The sequence below is a fragment of the Vigna radiata genome, chromosome 7 (assembly GCF_000741045.1).
Source record: "Vigna radiata var. radiata cultivar VC1973A chromosome 7, Vradiata_ver6, whole genome shotgun sequence".
In the NCBI taxonomy this organism is placed as follows: domain Eukaryota; kingdom Viridiplantae; phylum Streptophyta; class Magnoliopsida; order Fabales; family Fabaceae; genus Vigna; species Vigna radiata.
This window is the reverse complement of record NC_028357.1, coordinates 35613027-35628287: the sequence shown is the minus strand read 5'-3', so window position 1 is coordinate 35628287 and position 15261 is coordinate 35613027. Positions and strand designations below refer to the sequence as shown.

General features: G+C 30.1%; 1 protein-coding gene across 1 annotated transcript; it reads right to left on the bottom strand.

Moving 5' to 3' along the window:
- Positions 1 to 1953: 1953 nt before the first annotated feature.
- On the bottom strand, positions 1954 to 5332 carry LOC106767485 (protein NRT1/ PTR FAMILY 4.6). The gene is made up of 5 exons (XM_014652389.1): positions 5251 to 5332; positions 5031 to 5133; positions 4606 to 4823; positions 3439 to 3879; positions 1954 to 3110 (listed from the first exon to the last, which is right to left on the bottom strand). Exons 1-5 carry the CDS (start codon positions 5251 to 5253, stop codon positions 2139 to 2141), a joined length of 1737 nt encoding a protein of 578 aa, XP_014507875.1. The 5' UTR covers positions 5254 to 5332; the 3' UTR covers positions 1954 to 2138.
- Between the last annotated feature and the right edge of the window lie 9929 nt (positions 5333 to 15261).

The following is a 15261-nucleotide window of genomic DNA, read 5'->3' as shown; positions in this document are numbered from 1 at the left end:
TAACATACAACTCAAATGTAATATTGATAATTTTTGTGTCATTTATTCATTTATAAGATTAGACTCTTCAATGGATAAATTTATAATATTTTGTTTTCTTGAAACATCTTTTTCTTTATTCCTTTCTATAATACAATAAAAAATGTTAATTAATAATATTGAAACACAAAATAATAAATAATTAAATTAGATTAGGTGAATTGGTGAGCCAACACGACTCACCACAAGTTCAATCCAGGTGAACCGGATTGAAAATTGACCCATATAAAAAATTTCATTTTTTTCAAATCCAATCCGTGAGTTGATCCGCGGATTCTAACCCATTTTGGCAGCATTATAAAAAAAATACAAGATAAAAAGATTAAAAAAAGAAAATAAAAATAAAATAAAAATATAATAAGTAAAAAAATAAACATAAAAATGAAGACAATAGAAAAAAAAAACAATAAAACGAAAATCCAATAAAAAAATTATCATTGACCTACCAAATACTATGTTCATATCTACAAACAAATGAAAATAATATCAAATGACAAATTTAAATAAAGTCGAATAAGATTAGAGATGAATTTAAAGAAACATCAGGGTCGATCCAAAAAAATGTTTATACTGTGAAAAATTAGGACACACCAAAAAAGAATATCCAAACATTATTGAAACTTTCACTTCTCGCCTTTAATTACGTTTCACTTAACAAAAATGTAATTCTAATTATATATTTAACTTTTATTTCACTTGTTTTCAATTAATTTTACCATCACCTTATTGTTTAATTTTATTTTTATAACAAATTACACCAAAGTTTGGACAAATTAAATTATTTTAACTATATACATTTGCCAAATTTAATTCAAATCACTTCCCTTAATTCATCTTATTCTTTGTTTTTTGTTTATTAGACATCTATTACTAACTTATTTTCAAAACTAAACTTTTATTACTATGTAATTTTTTCTAATAAATTCAACAAATAATTATATAATTTGAATTTAAATTTCAATTTTTGAATTTTATAACTTTTGTATTTTAAAACTTTTTTAAAATTCTATTAAAATTTTTTATATTTTGCTATATTTTAAATTCATATAACTTTTTAATTGAAAAGAATAAAAAAAAACTTGCAGAGTCTGCTTAAACTTTGGGATAGATTTGATTGATGAAGAAATAGAATGGAGTCTATTGTGCTGCATTAAAAGCATCATTGGATTTTATAAACTGAAGCTTTTTCTATTTTCTCTCCTTAGTTTTGAAAGTGTGGGATGATATTTTTTCCTTCCATCATAAAATTAAAATGTTTAAACAACAAAATATTAACTTTCTTTTATTCTATTTTCTTACGATTAAATTATTTCTAATTATTCAACTTTAAAATAAAAATAAAATTATTTTAATTTTAATACATTTTAATTTAAAAAAAAGAATATAATTTTTTTTAATTTAATTACATTAATTTTTTTTGGATATATCAAATGAATTTCATATGTAATATTTAAATTATTTATATTTCGTATTTCAATATAAAAAAAACAATGATGTCATCTTAAAACAAGACTGAGAGATTAACAAAATTTAACATAATTAAATTTAAAAAATTAGATCTATTATTTTTTAAATTTGAAAACCAAAATATATTAAAATTTAAAAGAAAAATTAATTCTAATTTTTTGAAAAATAAAAACATATTTAATTTTTTATAATATCCACCACCAAATTTATATTTCTGGAAATTATCCAAATCCTCATGGTCCACCATGGGTTTTACTTAAACCATTTTACATCATTCGACAAGTAGTTAAAATGAGAACAATTGAAAGGAGAATATAAAATTGGAAAATGTCTCGATCATTAAAATCATGACACGTGTCGTGTTATTAAAAAATTATTAAAAAAGAGTTGTCAATTGTATAAAATTTAGCTTGATTTTGGCGATATCATCACATTCATAATGGCAATGGATTAATTTATTTAAAATTAAAAGTGGAAACATCGCACGAAGTAATAGTAGAGTGGAAGCAATTGGTGTATGCATGGACATGAAGCTTGCTAATTATCTGGTCATTTGGGTGCGACCAGAAAGTAGGAAGGAAAGTTATCATGTTACAAGAAGCAGTATATGTATGTACGTAGGTGTGTTCTAGCTAGTATCCAGGCTTTGGAGAGTGTTTGTATTTATAGGAATTGGCCCAGAAGAGAAAATGAATGAAGTTGATTACACTGAGAACACACATCAACCAGTAAAACCTCTCAAGGTGATAATGATTCAAGTTGGCACCCAAAAGCCATGGTGTATGTCCAAAAGCTCCTGTGACCTTGTTGATGGTGGACACAAGAACTGTGCTGAGGAAGTACCCCATGGCCAGTGAGGCCCATGAGAGTGCTGTTGCCAAGGACCTCATGCTCCATGCTGCCTCTGTGAAGAAGAACTCCATCATGCCGGCCAAAGTGAAAAGATCAGCTGAACCTAGAAAAATGTATTGTAAGGCCACCCAAAGGAATGTTATTGGGAGGGGTTTGGTTGTGTCCAACAAACCAAACTTTGCAGCTGTTTTCTTTCTCTTGGTTTCCACCAAAGCTGCCACAGCCATTGCCACAATGGAGAGGAATAGGCCTGTCCCTATTCTTTGTAGATGTGTGATCCCCATTTCGGTGTTGGTTACTTTTCTAGCAAATGGAACAATGATGTGGTTGTAGAGTGGGGCAAGGATCATGATGAAGACGACAGGGAACACTGGTAGAGAAGCTGGTGGGACCTTGAAGGAACCAAGCATGGTGTTCATAGTGGCTGACTGTTGGACTGAGAAGGTAGATAGCTGAGCTAGGCAACAGTTTAGCATTATGGTGGACATAAATATGGGAAGAATCCTTATCACAATCTTCACCTCTTCCACTTCCTTCACTGTGCACTCTAACATTGGGTGAACTGGTTCTATCACTGCTTTGTTAAGGAATTTAAGGCTCTCGGTTAGACTTTGGCCTACAACCTCTTTTCTGGTCTTACATTCTTCTCCATCTTCCCTTTCAGTTGTATGGGACGGACTTGTGGCCATGCTAATGACAACATTACTCGAATTCCTGGATTTGCAGCTGTTGCATATTGCTGCAACAAGAACCTTCAGCACAGCAAATTCCAAACAGATTGTTTAGCATTTTGTTTGACTAGAAAACTTTTAGTGTAACTTATTCGGTTGAATAAATTTGGTCTTTATACTTGTGCCATTTTAATTTTTAGTTCCTAAATGAGAAAACAATTACTTTCAATTCCTGGGTTGTTTGTTGGATGTTGTAGTTGTGTACAGCAGAAAGTTTTCTCTAGTGAGTCATGACCAAGGCTTAAGTCTTGGGTAAAAATTAAAACTTTGAGCTTATCGTGTAAGGAAAAGATGAAATAGAAGAAAACTATAACGACGAAATGTGTAACCTACTTATTCTTAAGTATACCTTGAACATGGATGTAATGGGGCTTCCCGTTGGAATCTTGGTCCTGTACTTGGGTGAACCAAGAAGAAAAACTGGGATGGAGAGAAGTATTGAAGCAGTTGAGACTCCTAAACCCCACTGCCATCCCTTATTGTCTTCGATCCATACCACAAAAGTTACTGCAATTAATGCTCCACATGACAGGCTGAAAACAAAGTAATTGAAAAATGAAGATCTCTGCTTCCTTCCCTCTGGGGTATTCTCATCAAACTGCTCAGCCCCATGAGGAGGAAGTGAACCTTTTATACCCCCTACGCCCAGAGCCACTAGATAGAGGCCTGCGAATAGCATAACTGAGTCCCCACCATAAATTTTATGGCATGGATTGTCGGTGATTCCCATAACGCAGTTTGGTGGTTTGAGTGATGGCTTGTGTGCTTGTATCGTGAGCATTAGTAAGCCCTGTGTCATCAAACAATCTCACTGTTAAATTTTATGATCTAGTATAGTTAGTGATTATAATCTTGATAACTGCATGGAAATGCTTGTACTATACAATTTTCCCAATTAGCTCAATTATTTGAGGACTTCATTCAACTTAACATATTTGATCAGTCCATGCTTCTTTGGAAAAAGTTGTTTCATTTGCTGTTTTGATGTCTGATAAATCGTGCTCATATGAAGAAAAGTTATTTTGAAAAATTGGCTTATTGGAGTTTCACTTGTTAACTGTTTTACACGGAGGAATAGTCATACAGTGACTCAGAATCTGGTTATTAGAAGATTAAGCACAATCGAATCTTGCCTCCTGTTTGGTGCACCAGCATCTAATGGCAATAAATGATGATGGTCATGCTTCTTTTGTCTTTCTTCTACCTGTCACCTTAATTTTTGAGTTGGTTGAGGATGGAAAGATGGTCCCTTTATACCAGTACTGTACTGCATGAGTAAAAGTCTACAAAAATCCTGAGTATGTGGTTTTTCTCTTGATAGTAATCAATGTTATTATTTATTACAATAAAGGGTGGTTAAAATTTCTCATTCCCGGCTTTCAACATAAGTTTAGCTTCTCTTTTCTTTTTTCACTTTTTATCATTGAGACGTGGTGACATTGAAATTTATAGTGGAGTAACTTACATAGACACCAACACCAAAGATAGAAGCTTAGATATTACGATGAGAACTTACCATGAATTCTATAGCAGCACTTATGAGATAGATGGAATAAGTAGTGATAAAGGCATCAGCCAGAAACCCGCCAAGAATAGCAAGGAGGAAGGATGTGCCCATGAACTCAGTGACAATGTTGGCAGAGGTGGATGGTGAAAAGTGCATAAACTTGGACAGATATAAAACAAGGTTGCTTGCATTGGCAAGATACGCTAGGTTCTCCAACACCTCCGCAGCTGGGGTTTGTCATTTGGGAAAGTTACAAACATGTTATGCACACCAAAAACAATATGGAAAATTTTGTGAAGGAGAAAAATGATCAAACAGTATACAGTTAAAAGAAGTATACGTAGCTAAAAGATTTCGTGGTTTCCAGTTACTTAAATCAACATTGTTGTTAGAAAATGAGAGAAACATGAAAACTGTCGCCAGACAGTACTTACCTAAAACAAAGGAAGCTGCAAGCATGCCACCATGACGACCTTTGATGGCTGGCTTGTTCCTCCAATCCACATACCCTTCCCAAACAGGCATCTGTGCTTCTTCCTGGGACAGTTTTCTCGGTGGTGTTAAAACCAACTAAAGAAAGTAGTGCTACTAAAAACTAAGATAAACAACGAAAGAAACCATAGTGGAAATTATATATGAAAGTTTAATTTATACCATCTCCAAACTTTAATAGTTATATCCTGTATTTATCTTATTCTTCAATATGGTTATAAAGGAGAGATTGAGAGATTGGGATGATGGTGGCAACTTGATCAAGAACACTTTGTAGGAAGTGGTGAATAGAATCGCATTTATAGCGGGGGAAATGGAATTTCTGATAGAAGAGGAAAGGTCTAGACTATATGAAAGCAACCATTCATTCTCCTGGATCCTTTCGCATTGCATTAATGTTGATGTTGACTGTTTCTACCGTTACTTTGTCTTTGTTGGTTCCTTTCATTTCTACAGGAGGCGATATGCTGGGAAAGAATGTTTCTCTCTGGTTAAAGCTGTATATATATATCAAAGTAGCAAATAAGTAACCAACTTTTGGTCCTATATTTGTTTTGAATGTTCTCATTTCTTCTATATGTTTCCTGTTAATTGTTTAGTTGCTTATTGAAAAGATAAGGTTATACATAAATGGAAATGATAAGGATGGTAATGAATCCAACTCAATTAAAAATTTAAAAACCGAAGATGTTGGTTGTGCATGTTAGGAGTTTTACAAAGGTGGCGGTAGATAATTGCATGAACAAAGCATGCAGTGCGTTGAAGTTGAAGTTGAAGTGTCATCATATTTAGCAAGGCATGGACATTAGGGCACCACAATATGAGAGAAATGAAAAATAACAAGTGGGCAACATTATTTGACAAAAGGTCATAGTTGCATGATGGTGAGCGTGAAGGTAAAGTTAGGGAGAAGTTTTTCTCAAACATGTCCCACACCCCTCTTACTCCCACAAGCACCCATGATTCGTCCACATAGTGGCTATTAAGTCCACTGTGTCTTTATGCTAATCTCAAAAGATGAATGATTTTCCAACTTCACTATATCTTTTAAACTATCCTATGTACAAAGCTTTCCTGGCCAGTAGAAAAATAAGGGGACCATTTTTGAAAAGCAATCTTGAAAACTCTCACTGTTTGAATTTGATTGTGACTAGTACTTGTTTGTAGCAAGCCAGGCCAACGGAGGCTTGTGCAGGTCATGTGAGTTTTGTCTGGTTTTAACTCCTTGAGATTGCTTTCAAGCTGTGTGTGGATATTCTCTAAGGGGGCATTAGATTTAGAACAGTGGTAAGTAGCAACCAATTATATTGAATGATGGTTAGAGTATGTATTTAAGTATCCTTTATGGCTACCTTTGGGGTCCCTCTTTCTTTGATTATAAAAATATGTGGATGTGGGTGGGAAGAGTACTGTGTATGGATGTTTGGTCAATGCCATCTCCAACTTGTGTGGCCATGATCCCCATAACAATGCCTCCGTATACACCCTTGTGCCATCATTTAACCCAATTCCCTTTCATTGCTACTGTGTAACACTCTTCCCTTCATCTCATACAGAAGTAGAGTTTTCATATAAACATTTGATTTTGAGAAACTGCCATAATCTATCATTGAACTATTCATATGTACATGAATTGGAATGAAAAATAACATCTAAACTGAAAATACAGTTTGTAATTGGGAGAGCATTGAATTAACGAAGTGTCAATATTTTGGTGACAGGAAATAGGATTATAGGAACCAATCGTTGGTTGTATAAGGTTGCCCCCGTGATAGGAAGTGTGAAAAATTGAGAGGTGAGAGCCCACCATAATTATTCAAAGACAGCATGAGGGTATGCTTCTATCTTCTTTTACGTGGGGACTAATTGTCGTATTTATTTCATATACTCTACACAGTTTTCTGTTCAAAGTTATGACTCTGGATAAAACGGGTTAGGTATAACAGATGATCAAGTCCACGTTCGCATCTTCAACTTGTCATTTCTGCGTTTATGGGTAACAAAAGCTTCACTTCATGATTAAGTATAGAATTACACAACAAACATTCAATTCCTCTATCATAATTGTTGCAAATTAGCATGTGCGAAAAGGCAAAAGTTTGTGTTCTCCACACAAAGCAAGCCCTTTATCTCTTTTGTATGTTTTCAACTTCAATGTTTTAATTCTGTGTTCTCTCCTTAATAACTTTTTTTTTCAACTTCGTATTCTAAAATAAAATGAAAAAGAGAGGATTAAATATGCTTTATGACTAAAAAAATTGATGTGATTAGGTTGTTAATTACGGATTAGAAAAAGTCATGAGAAAAATAAATAATATAAGGTTCATGAAAAGTACTTAATTGACATAATGGTTGCATGCCAGTTGAATCTCTTTAAAAATCGAAAACATTAGAAATAAAAACTTATGAAAAACTCTTTCATGTTCCTTTTAAACTGAACAAATTCAATAATTTGAGTGTTAAAAAGTTGTTGTCCATATATGTGTGGGGTGCAATGGAGTAAAGTGTGATATTGATATATGAGTTCGTTAAAATTTTTACATAAATTCTCATTTAAAAAAATGTGATGTAATTTGATTTTTTCTCGTTAGTATAGGCCTTATCTCTATTTTAACATAAGAAGTGGATTTTAGGTCTAACTTAATCCTATAAAATTGACTTGTAAGGTGACGTTTGTATCCACTTATATATTATAAATTAGTCTTATCTCTAGTTGTTGTAGGACATTCCAACCGAGATATTAACTCAGTGTTAATAGTTTTTTTTTTTTACTTTTGTTTTCAAAAAAAAATTTATATGTCAAATAAGGATCCTATCACGTGAATGAGATAGTTGACACGATAGTAAAAGTGTCACGTGTCATTGTTGGAAAAACGTCATGTGAAAAATATCAATTTAGTTATTTTATTTGTATTTTGTGTGAATTTAGTCTTTTTTTTTTTAAAATTAAAGCAAGTCCGTCCCTCTCCCACCAAATTTAATTTTTATATAAATATATTAATGATATTTTCATTAAAATTTAACTTTTATATAGATGTATAATGATATTTTCATTAAAATTTAACTTTTCATCCCAACCCAATCTTTTTTGACACGTCCATATAAGGGATAAGATTAAAGAGGTTAAGTCAGGTTAATGCATTTTGCCTCCTCTACTAAATGTTATAATTGGTATAATTATATTTTTATTAATGTTTTTAATAAAATTAAGTTTAAGTAAATTAATATTTTACATTGAATATCAATTTTAATGAAAATATTATTATACATCTCTAAAAGTTAAATTTTAGTCTTCATTTGAAGAGGAATGAAATTACTTCCATTTAAAAAAAATATTAGAAGTAAATTAAAACAAAATACAAATAAAATGATTAAATTGATATTGGTCACATAACACTTTTTACAACCGTGATACATGATAATGTTACTCTCACGTCACATTACCTTTGTCATGTGGCAGATCTTCAGTTGACACGTAACAAAGTTTTTTTTTAAAAAATAAAAGTAAAAAAATAAAAAAACCATAAACTGTTAAGTGGTACTGAGTTAACTTTTTCATTATAGTACTAAAGAAAATGGCCATATTATATTACATTTTCAAAAGTAATGATATAATTGAAATTCAAATACAAATATTAGAACTATATGAAAATTTTAACCTATATGAATTTAAGAGTGATTAAATAGGTTATAACACAAAAGAAATTTTACACAAATTTTTTACTTTTGATTATTTTTTTCTAATTTTTTTTTTCTTTAACATTACAAAAGTTTATTCTTTATTATAATTATTTTATTCTTGGAACGTGTATAATGTGTGTGACTTGGTTACATAGGTTATAAAGTGGGAAAGAAGGACGTGAATATGAAGACGGTGAGTTAATATTTTGGTCCATGGTGGGATGGTTTTGAATTCAACAGTCTTTTCAGATATGTCTTGGAGAAATGTGGTCCATTCAAAGAGCTATGACATTGGTATTTTACACACGTTGGGTGACAATAATCATCTTCTTACCAGTAGAACATTCTAGGACTGCACTAACACTTTTCACTTTTCTCCTCCACAAACTAGTGCTATTCACTTCTAGGATCTTAGTAAGTCTATTTCATCTCTCGTCTATAAATAACTTTCCAAACATAAGTGTTTTTTTTTTTTTGTCTTTTTGTGTAAAATTAGGCTATATTAAAGTTAATTTTTTTAAGATAGTATCAATTTATTGTACTGTATGGTCATATGATAGTACAATTCTCAAACTATCTTCTTATGACCGTCTTCTCAGGTCGACCACCGAGACGTCTTTTCGTGGTTGTTCTCCCGTAACCATTCTTCCAGGTCGATTACCGAGGTTATTCTTCCATAGTCATCCTCCCAAGTCGTTCACTTAGGTCGTGTCAAGTGGTATAGTGACTCATTAAGTCTCTAATGCAGATTAATGTGTGATTAGGTGTCATTAGGCCAGCGAAAAGTAAAAGTTCATCACAACTGGTATAAATAAATGTCTTAGACTTGAGGATCACGATGCACAATATATACATTACTTGTTTTGTCAACCGTTCTATTATATTATTAACTTAAGCGTCAAAGTGTCTTTAATATGTACCCACCCACACAGCTTGGAAGAGGAGGAGAGAGAACAAACAATGTAACTTGAAGTATGGAGGATCACTAAAAAGCTCGTGCGGTCTTCAAGACGACTATTGAAATGTTTTGAGTAAGAGATTTCAACCCTGTATCTAAAATATTTATTAATATAAAATTACATTAAAACTAACGAGGTATTGTATTGTTGACTGAAAAAGATGATAGAATATTGGTTAGATAAATGGGTATGCAAGATTGTTCTCTTCCTTTTTTTTTTTGGTAATTTCGTATGAAGCAGGGAGTTTCTATTTTAAGATGGTAGAGTTTAATTTCATCTCTATAGTGATCATGTGACTAACCACATTCATCTGTCGAATTGTGTGTCTTCTAATGTGTATTTCATTTCAAGTAACCAAATTCAAGCATGGCTAGCCCCAGCTATAAAGGCTAAGGACCTTCAACTCACTTCTACTAGAACTTTCTCCAACATTCTCATCTGGACCACTCTCTACATAACTTTTCATCAACGCAAACTTACTTTCTTATATTGTTTCCAAATATATGTTATTAATTTATGTTAGAAATAATATAAAGAGAAAATAAATATTGTTAGGGATAAAAATGGATGTCGCTTAAATATTAATACTGTAATACTTACGCTTATATTTGCCTCTGAAAAACCATTTTGAAATAAGTTTAATATCTTTCTTATGCTTAAATTTTTTACTTTCTTGTACGTGTCTCTTTTAGTTGTTTTGGCCTCTATTATTAAGAATGTTATATCCCATTACGCAACATCAACTCTCGTAGTAATTAGTCACATCATAAAAAAATCGAATCATTCATATGAATGTCACATTTTACATTTGCATCAGTTAAGAGATTGAAATATACCTTAAAACAATGTTTTGTTTTATGGTTTTAAAGGGAAAAAAAAATCAAGTTAAATGAGAAATAAATATTTTATTATTATAAATTTATATGTTTAATAAAATTAATCTACTTTTCAAATCATTGAAAATAGTTTATATCTTAAAAATATACAATTTTCGTTTTTCTCTAATATTTTGAGGTGATTCTTTTCCCTTTTTCTGATTAGGTATAACAGAACTTAGGATATTATTTAATTATATTTTCTTTTAAGAAATTTTTCTTTTTTCATTTAAATTCTTGGGTTTTTTTTATCACCTGCATGTGGGATTTGCTAGAATGCATGTGATCTAAGTAGAAAATAAATATTATTTTTAATTTAGATTTATTATGACATGTTTTGTTTGTGAATCATACTTTTTTAAAGTAATTTAGGACTTTCTTTATTTTTTAAAATATTAAAAGAAATACAACAATTAAAGAAAGAAAAAAAAACTCTATCTATTTTCTTGGAAGATAAATATCAATTTTGATAATATATGTTGATTTGGATATAAACTTTAGGATGGATATGTATGATTGTATTACTGTGATATTTATGGAATATCTAAACGTTTAATGATAATTCAAGTTATATAATTAAATATATCATCTGGTAATAAATTATGTTACTTGTGCTTAGGTGAAAGATTTAGGAGTTAACCTTATATGTTGATTTTTAGGTTGAAATTTAAGATAGTAGAAAATATGATAATCAAGTAAGTATGAAAACTAAGATATTGAGTTTAATACAATATTCTAAAAGCTATCTTTTATTTATATTATAAGAATGTTGAGTGGTGCAAGTTTAACATAAATAACAATGATGAAAGTTTTATATAACATTTATGTATATTATTCAAAACTTTGGCACTATGTATTTTTATTGAAAAGTTAACTCATTGTTTGTGTTTTTCCTTTGGTAAATTATATTTGTATTTTAACATGATAAGATATAATATTACATGTATAAGAGTATAAAGAGAAACAAATTATACATTAGTAAATAATTCTTCTATACTTCAAGAATAACCTACATAACTATTTTATCATCCATCAATAATCAATAATCTAATAAAGAACAAAATAGGTAATAGAGATAAAGTATGTGAACAGAAATGTTAATAAAATGTTTATAGACTAAAAAAACAAAATTTTTATAAATTTTAAAAGTGAAATGTTAAACTTTTAAAAATAAAAAAAATCCTCTCAAATATACCAAAAAATAATAGTAAAATTAATCATATACCATTACTATTTTTAAATACAACGTTGTAATTCATAAGTTAATTAAATCTAAAAACAAATTTGGAAATATAAAAGGTATACAAATTGATTACTCATAAATAGGTTTTTTTTAAAAAAAAAATAGTTTTCAAGTTTATGGATTCGCGCTACGAATTATTCATAAAAACGTATCTTACATGAGAAAAATGATAAAATTAACTTATTCATATTAAAATTAATTTATATAGAAATTAATTAGTAGATATCTATTTTACAACGACCAAGATAAAAATTTATTTCCAAAGGAAGGAGATTTCCAAACGGATTGGGAAGGAATTTTGTTGGCCCAAGTGGATGATTCAAATTTGTCTTCTTTCTACACCTCTATTATTATGAAAATGTTCCGAAAGATATCTAAAACAAATAATAGCGGTGCAGTTGGTAATTATGGGAGTGCAGGAAGGAAATGTTTTTGCAAAAGAAAAGTGGAACAGGGCTTTTTAATATTTCCAAAAGCAGCCCAATATGATATGTTATTGGTTTATTTCCGCGTTGACGAAGTTAAAAATAGTAAAAATCACATGTTGAAAATGAAATTAAGAATGAAGTGCAGCAAAGGGGAATACATACACACCCACCCACCATAAACATAAAAAAATGTGATTGATATTCTCGTGGCAAAATTTATTATAATTATTATTATGATGATGATGATGTGTGAAGAGTTTAAAAAAAATGTGCTGGTTTTGATTTATTAATTATATTAATTTGAAGCTGGGAGGGTTAATTATATTAATTTGAAGTGACATGGTGGATCCTGGGCCTGTGAAGGTGGCCAATGAGGCGTGGAAAAGTGGAAAGGACAGTGAAGGAAGCAGGTGAGATAAAAAGTCAAAGTTTAACACAAAACTATTATAATTTCATATCAGACCCCACAAAATACGTCAGCATCTTCTATTCCTCCAAATTCATCTTTATTATTAAACCAACAAAATAAATAATTATATACATTTTTTAATTCTTTTTGTCCTTTTTCTTGCCCCTAAGAAAGCGACTCATGAATAATTTCTTCTGCTACACTCCGATTCCACTTCTCATATAAGAGAAACCATATATCACTTACACTTCTTTCCTTCATGCATTCTAATTTATGCTTAATCATAAATTCACAACATAATTTTCGTGTTAGCAGAAGAGTTTTATAATGTTCCTTAGTGTGTACTTTTTTTAAACTTGGGATAAGATTCGTTGAAAGGATCAAGCTTTTAAAAATATATTTTAATTGGCTAATATTCAATACACATTTTTCTTCTTTTCCTTTCATGAAGCCTAAAAGAGAGTGAGCAAAGAGTCTTTAAAGATCTTTCTAAGATTTTGGTTGTATATGTTTACTAAAATACACATCATTCTACCTTTTGATTGCATGTATTAGTAAGGCAGTCATTATGTCACTCGTTTTTGGCTCTTGTCAAGTGCATTAACATTTCTTTCTATCTACTACTTCATATTTATTGTGCACTTCCCTTTTTGAAACTTTGACATGTTGATGTTATCATCGCTAACAATTATTTTTCTTTTCCTTTTTCCACACCAGACCATCATTCGCTCTTATCGTAGTTAGAATTATTCGAATCTAAAACATTTTGGCCTAGTTTTTCTTTTTCAGGTGACAGAAACAATGGTGCTCATGAATGATTGCAGTTTCAACTCTATAATGGAGAGAGACACAATTTGCAGCTACATGTGATTTTGCATCTTGGAAGCCTAATTTGTGTTGTGATGGAGATGTGATTAGGGGTTGTGATGGTTTGCACAATCTGTAGAGAGGATGCTTGTGTTTGTTAGCATACAATGCAGGTTCAATTGCGGTGTTTCTTGGTGACAAATCTTTGAAATCTCCTTCTTCGATGAGGCAATAAGGAGGTCTGACTTTCTACATAGTGATGGTTGTTGCATTGAGGCAAGGTGTAAGGACTTGTTGGCACAATGGATTGCAGTAACTAATGGTGGTTTGAATGTGATTATCTTGATTTTGACTAGTGAGAAAGGAAGGTAACTATGGTTGAATTTCTCTGTACTAGTTGTACCTTTAACCAGTATAAAGAATGACACTTTCTATATCAATTCTAGAACAATATGAAATTCAATATTTTTTATACTCTTGCTTCTATGGCAATTTCAAAACCAATATAAAAGAACAATTTTTAACAACTATAAAATACTTTTCTATACCAGTATGTTGTGTAAATTATTCAATAAACAAGAATTTTTTTATTTAAATTTTGATATGAGTATAATATATATTGTAAACATAAAATAAAATATTCAAAATAAATAAAAATTAAAGTTATGAACTTATGAACTTTCAATAATAATAATTAAAAATTTAATTAACTTATTTTATTTATCGTCACTTCATCCTTTAAAACTTCTCTTGATTATAAAAGAAAAATTAAAAATCATAAAAAAACAACTAAATATATTATTATTATTATTATATGTAAACTAACAAAGATTATTTTTTTCTATTAGATCACACAAATATGTAAAATAACATAAAAGTTTCCAATTAAAAAAATTAAATTACGTAATTTCTTATTGATAACCTTAACGGTTTTGAAGTTAAATTTTAATATAAAAATAGTACGTAATCTGAAAACTTATAGGGGAATAAATTAAACAAAAAAAAATTGTTTTATAAAAATAAGAATAAATTAATTTTAATATATATTAAAATATAACATATTGTTAATTTTAAAAATATATACTATTTTAATTAGGATAATGATACTTTGACATTCAGAATGTGACAAATTTTTGACACAGTCACGTGTCACATCCTAGGTGGTCCACGTGTTTTAGAAAATAAAATAACAGAATGATGTGAATTCAATGTGTAGTAACAGACCTAAAATCAATGTACAGTGGGTAGTTTAGGCTAACTTTTAGCACCAAGAGGGCATCTTTGAATCTGCCACTTGTTTTGAGGTCCACAGTTTATTTTTAACCAATTTTATTGAATAAAATTCATTAATTATCATTTAAGAACACATTTATATCGAAGTCATCCCGAAAAAAAACGTTTTTCTTTAAAGTGATGGTGCAGAAAGGAAAATGGTAGCAATGTACAAATAACTGATAGTTTAGACTAACTTTTAACACCAAGAGGGCATCTTTGAATCTGCCACTTGTTCTGAACTCCACAGGGAATCCACGTCATTCTGTCATTTTATTTTTTTAAACACGTGGACCACCTAGAATGTGACACGTGGCGGTGTAAAAAAATTGTCACATTCTAGCAAAACTTTCAGGTAAATTCTTTAGTAAACTTTTGAAAAACAAAAAAACTTTAAACACACTCTGCGAAAAATAGAAATAGGTATTAAGCTTTCAAAAAATTAATCAATAAAAGAATATTATATATATATTTATATATATATATATATATATATATA

Bases quoted from the DNA above. Each gene is read 5' to 3' on its own strand.
- LOC106767485 (XM_014652389.1), bottom strand. The intron at 3,880-4,605 runs GTAAGTTCTCAT...TTGATGACACAG, and splicing joins GTGCTGCTATAGAATTCATG to GGCTTACTAATGCTCACGAT. The intron at 3,111-3,438 runs GTATACTTAAGA...GCTGTGCTGAAG, and splicing joins CCATTACATCCATGTTCAAG to GTTCTTGTTGCAGCAATATG.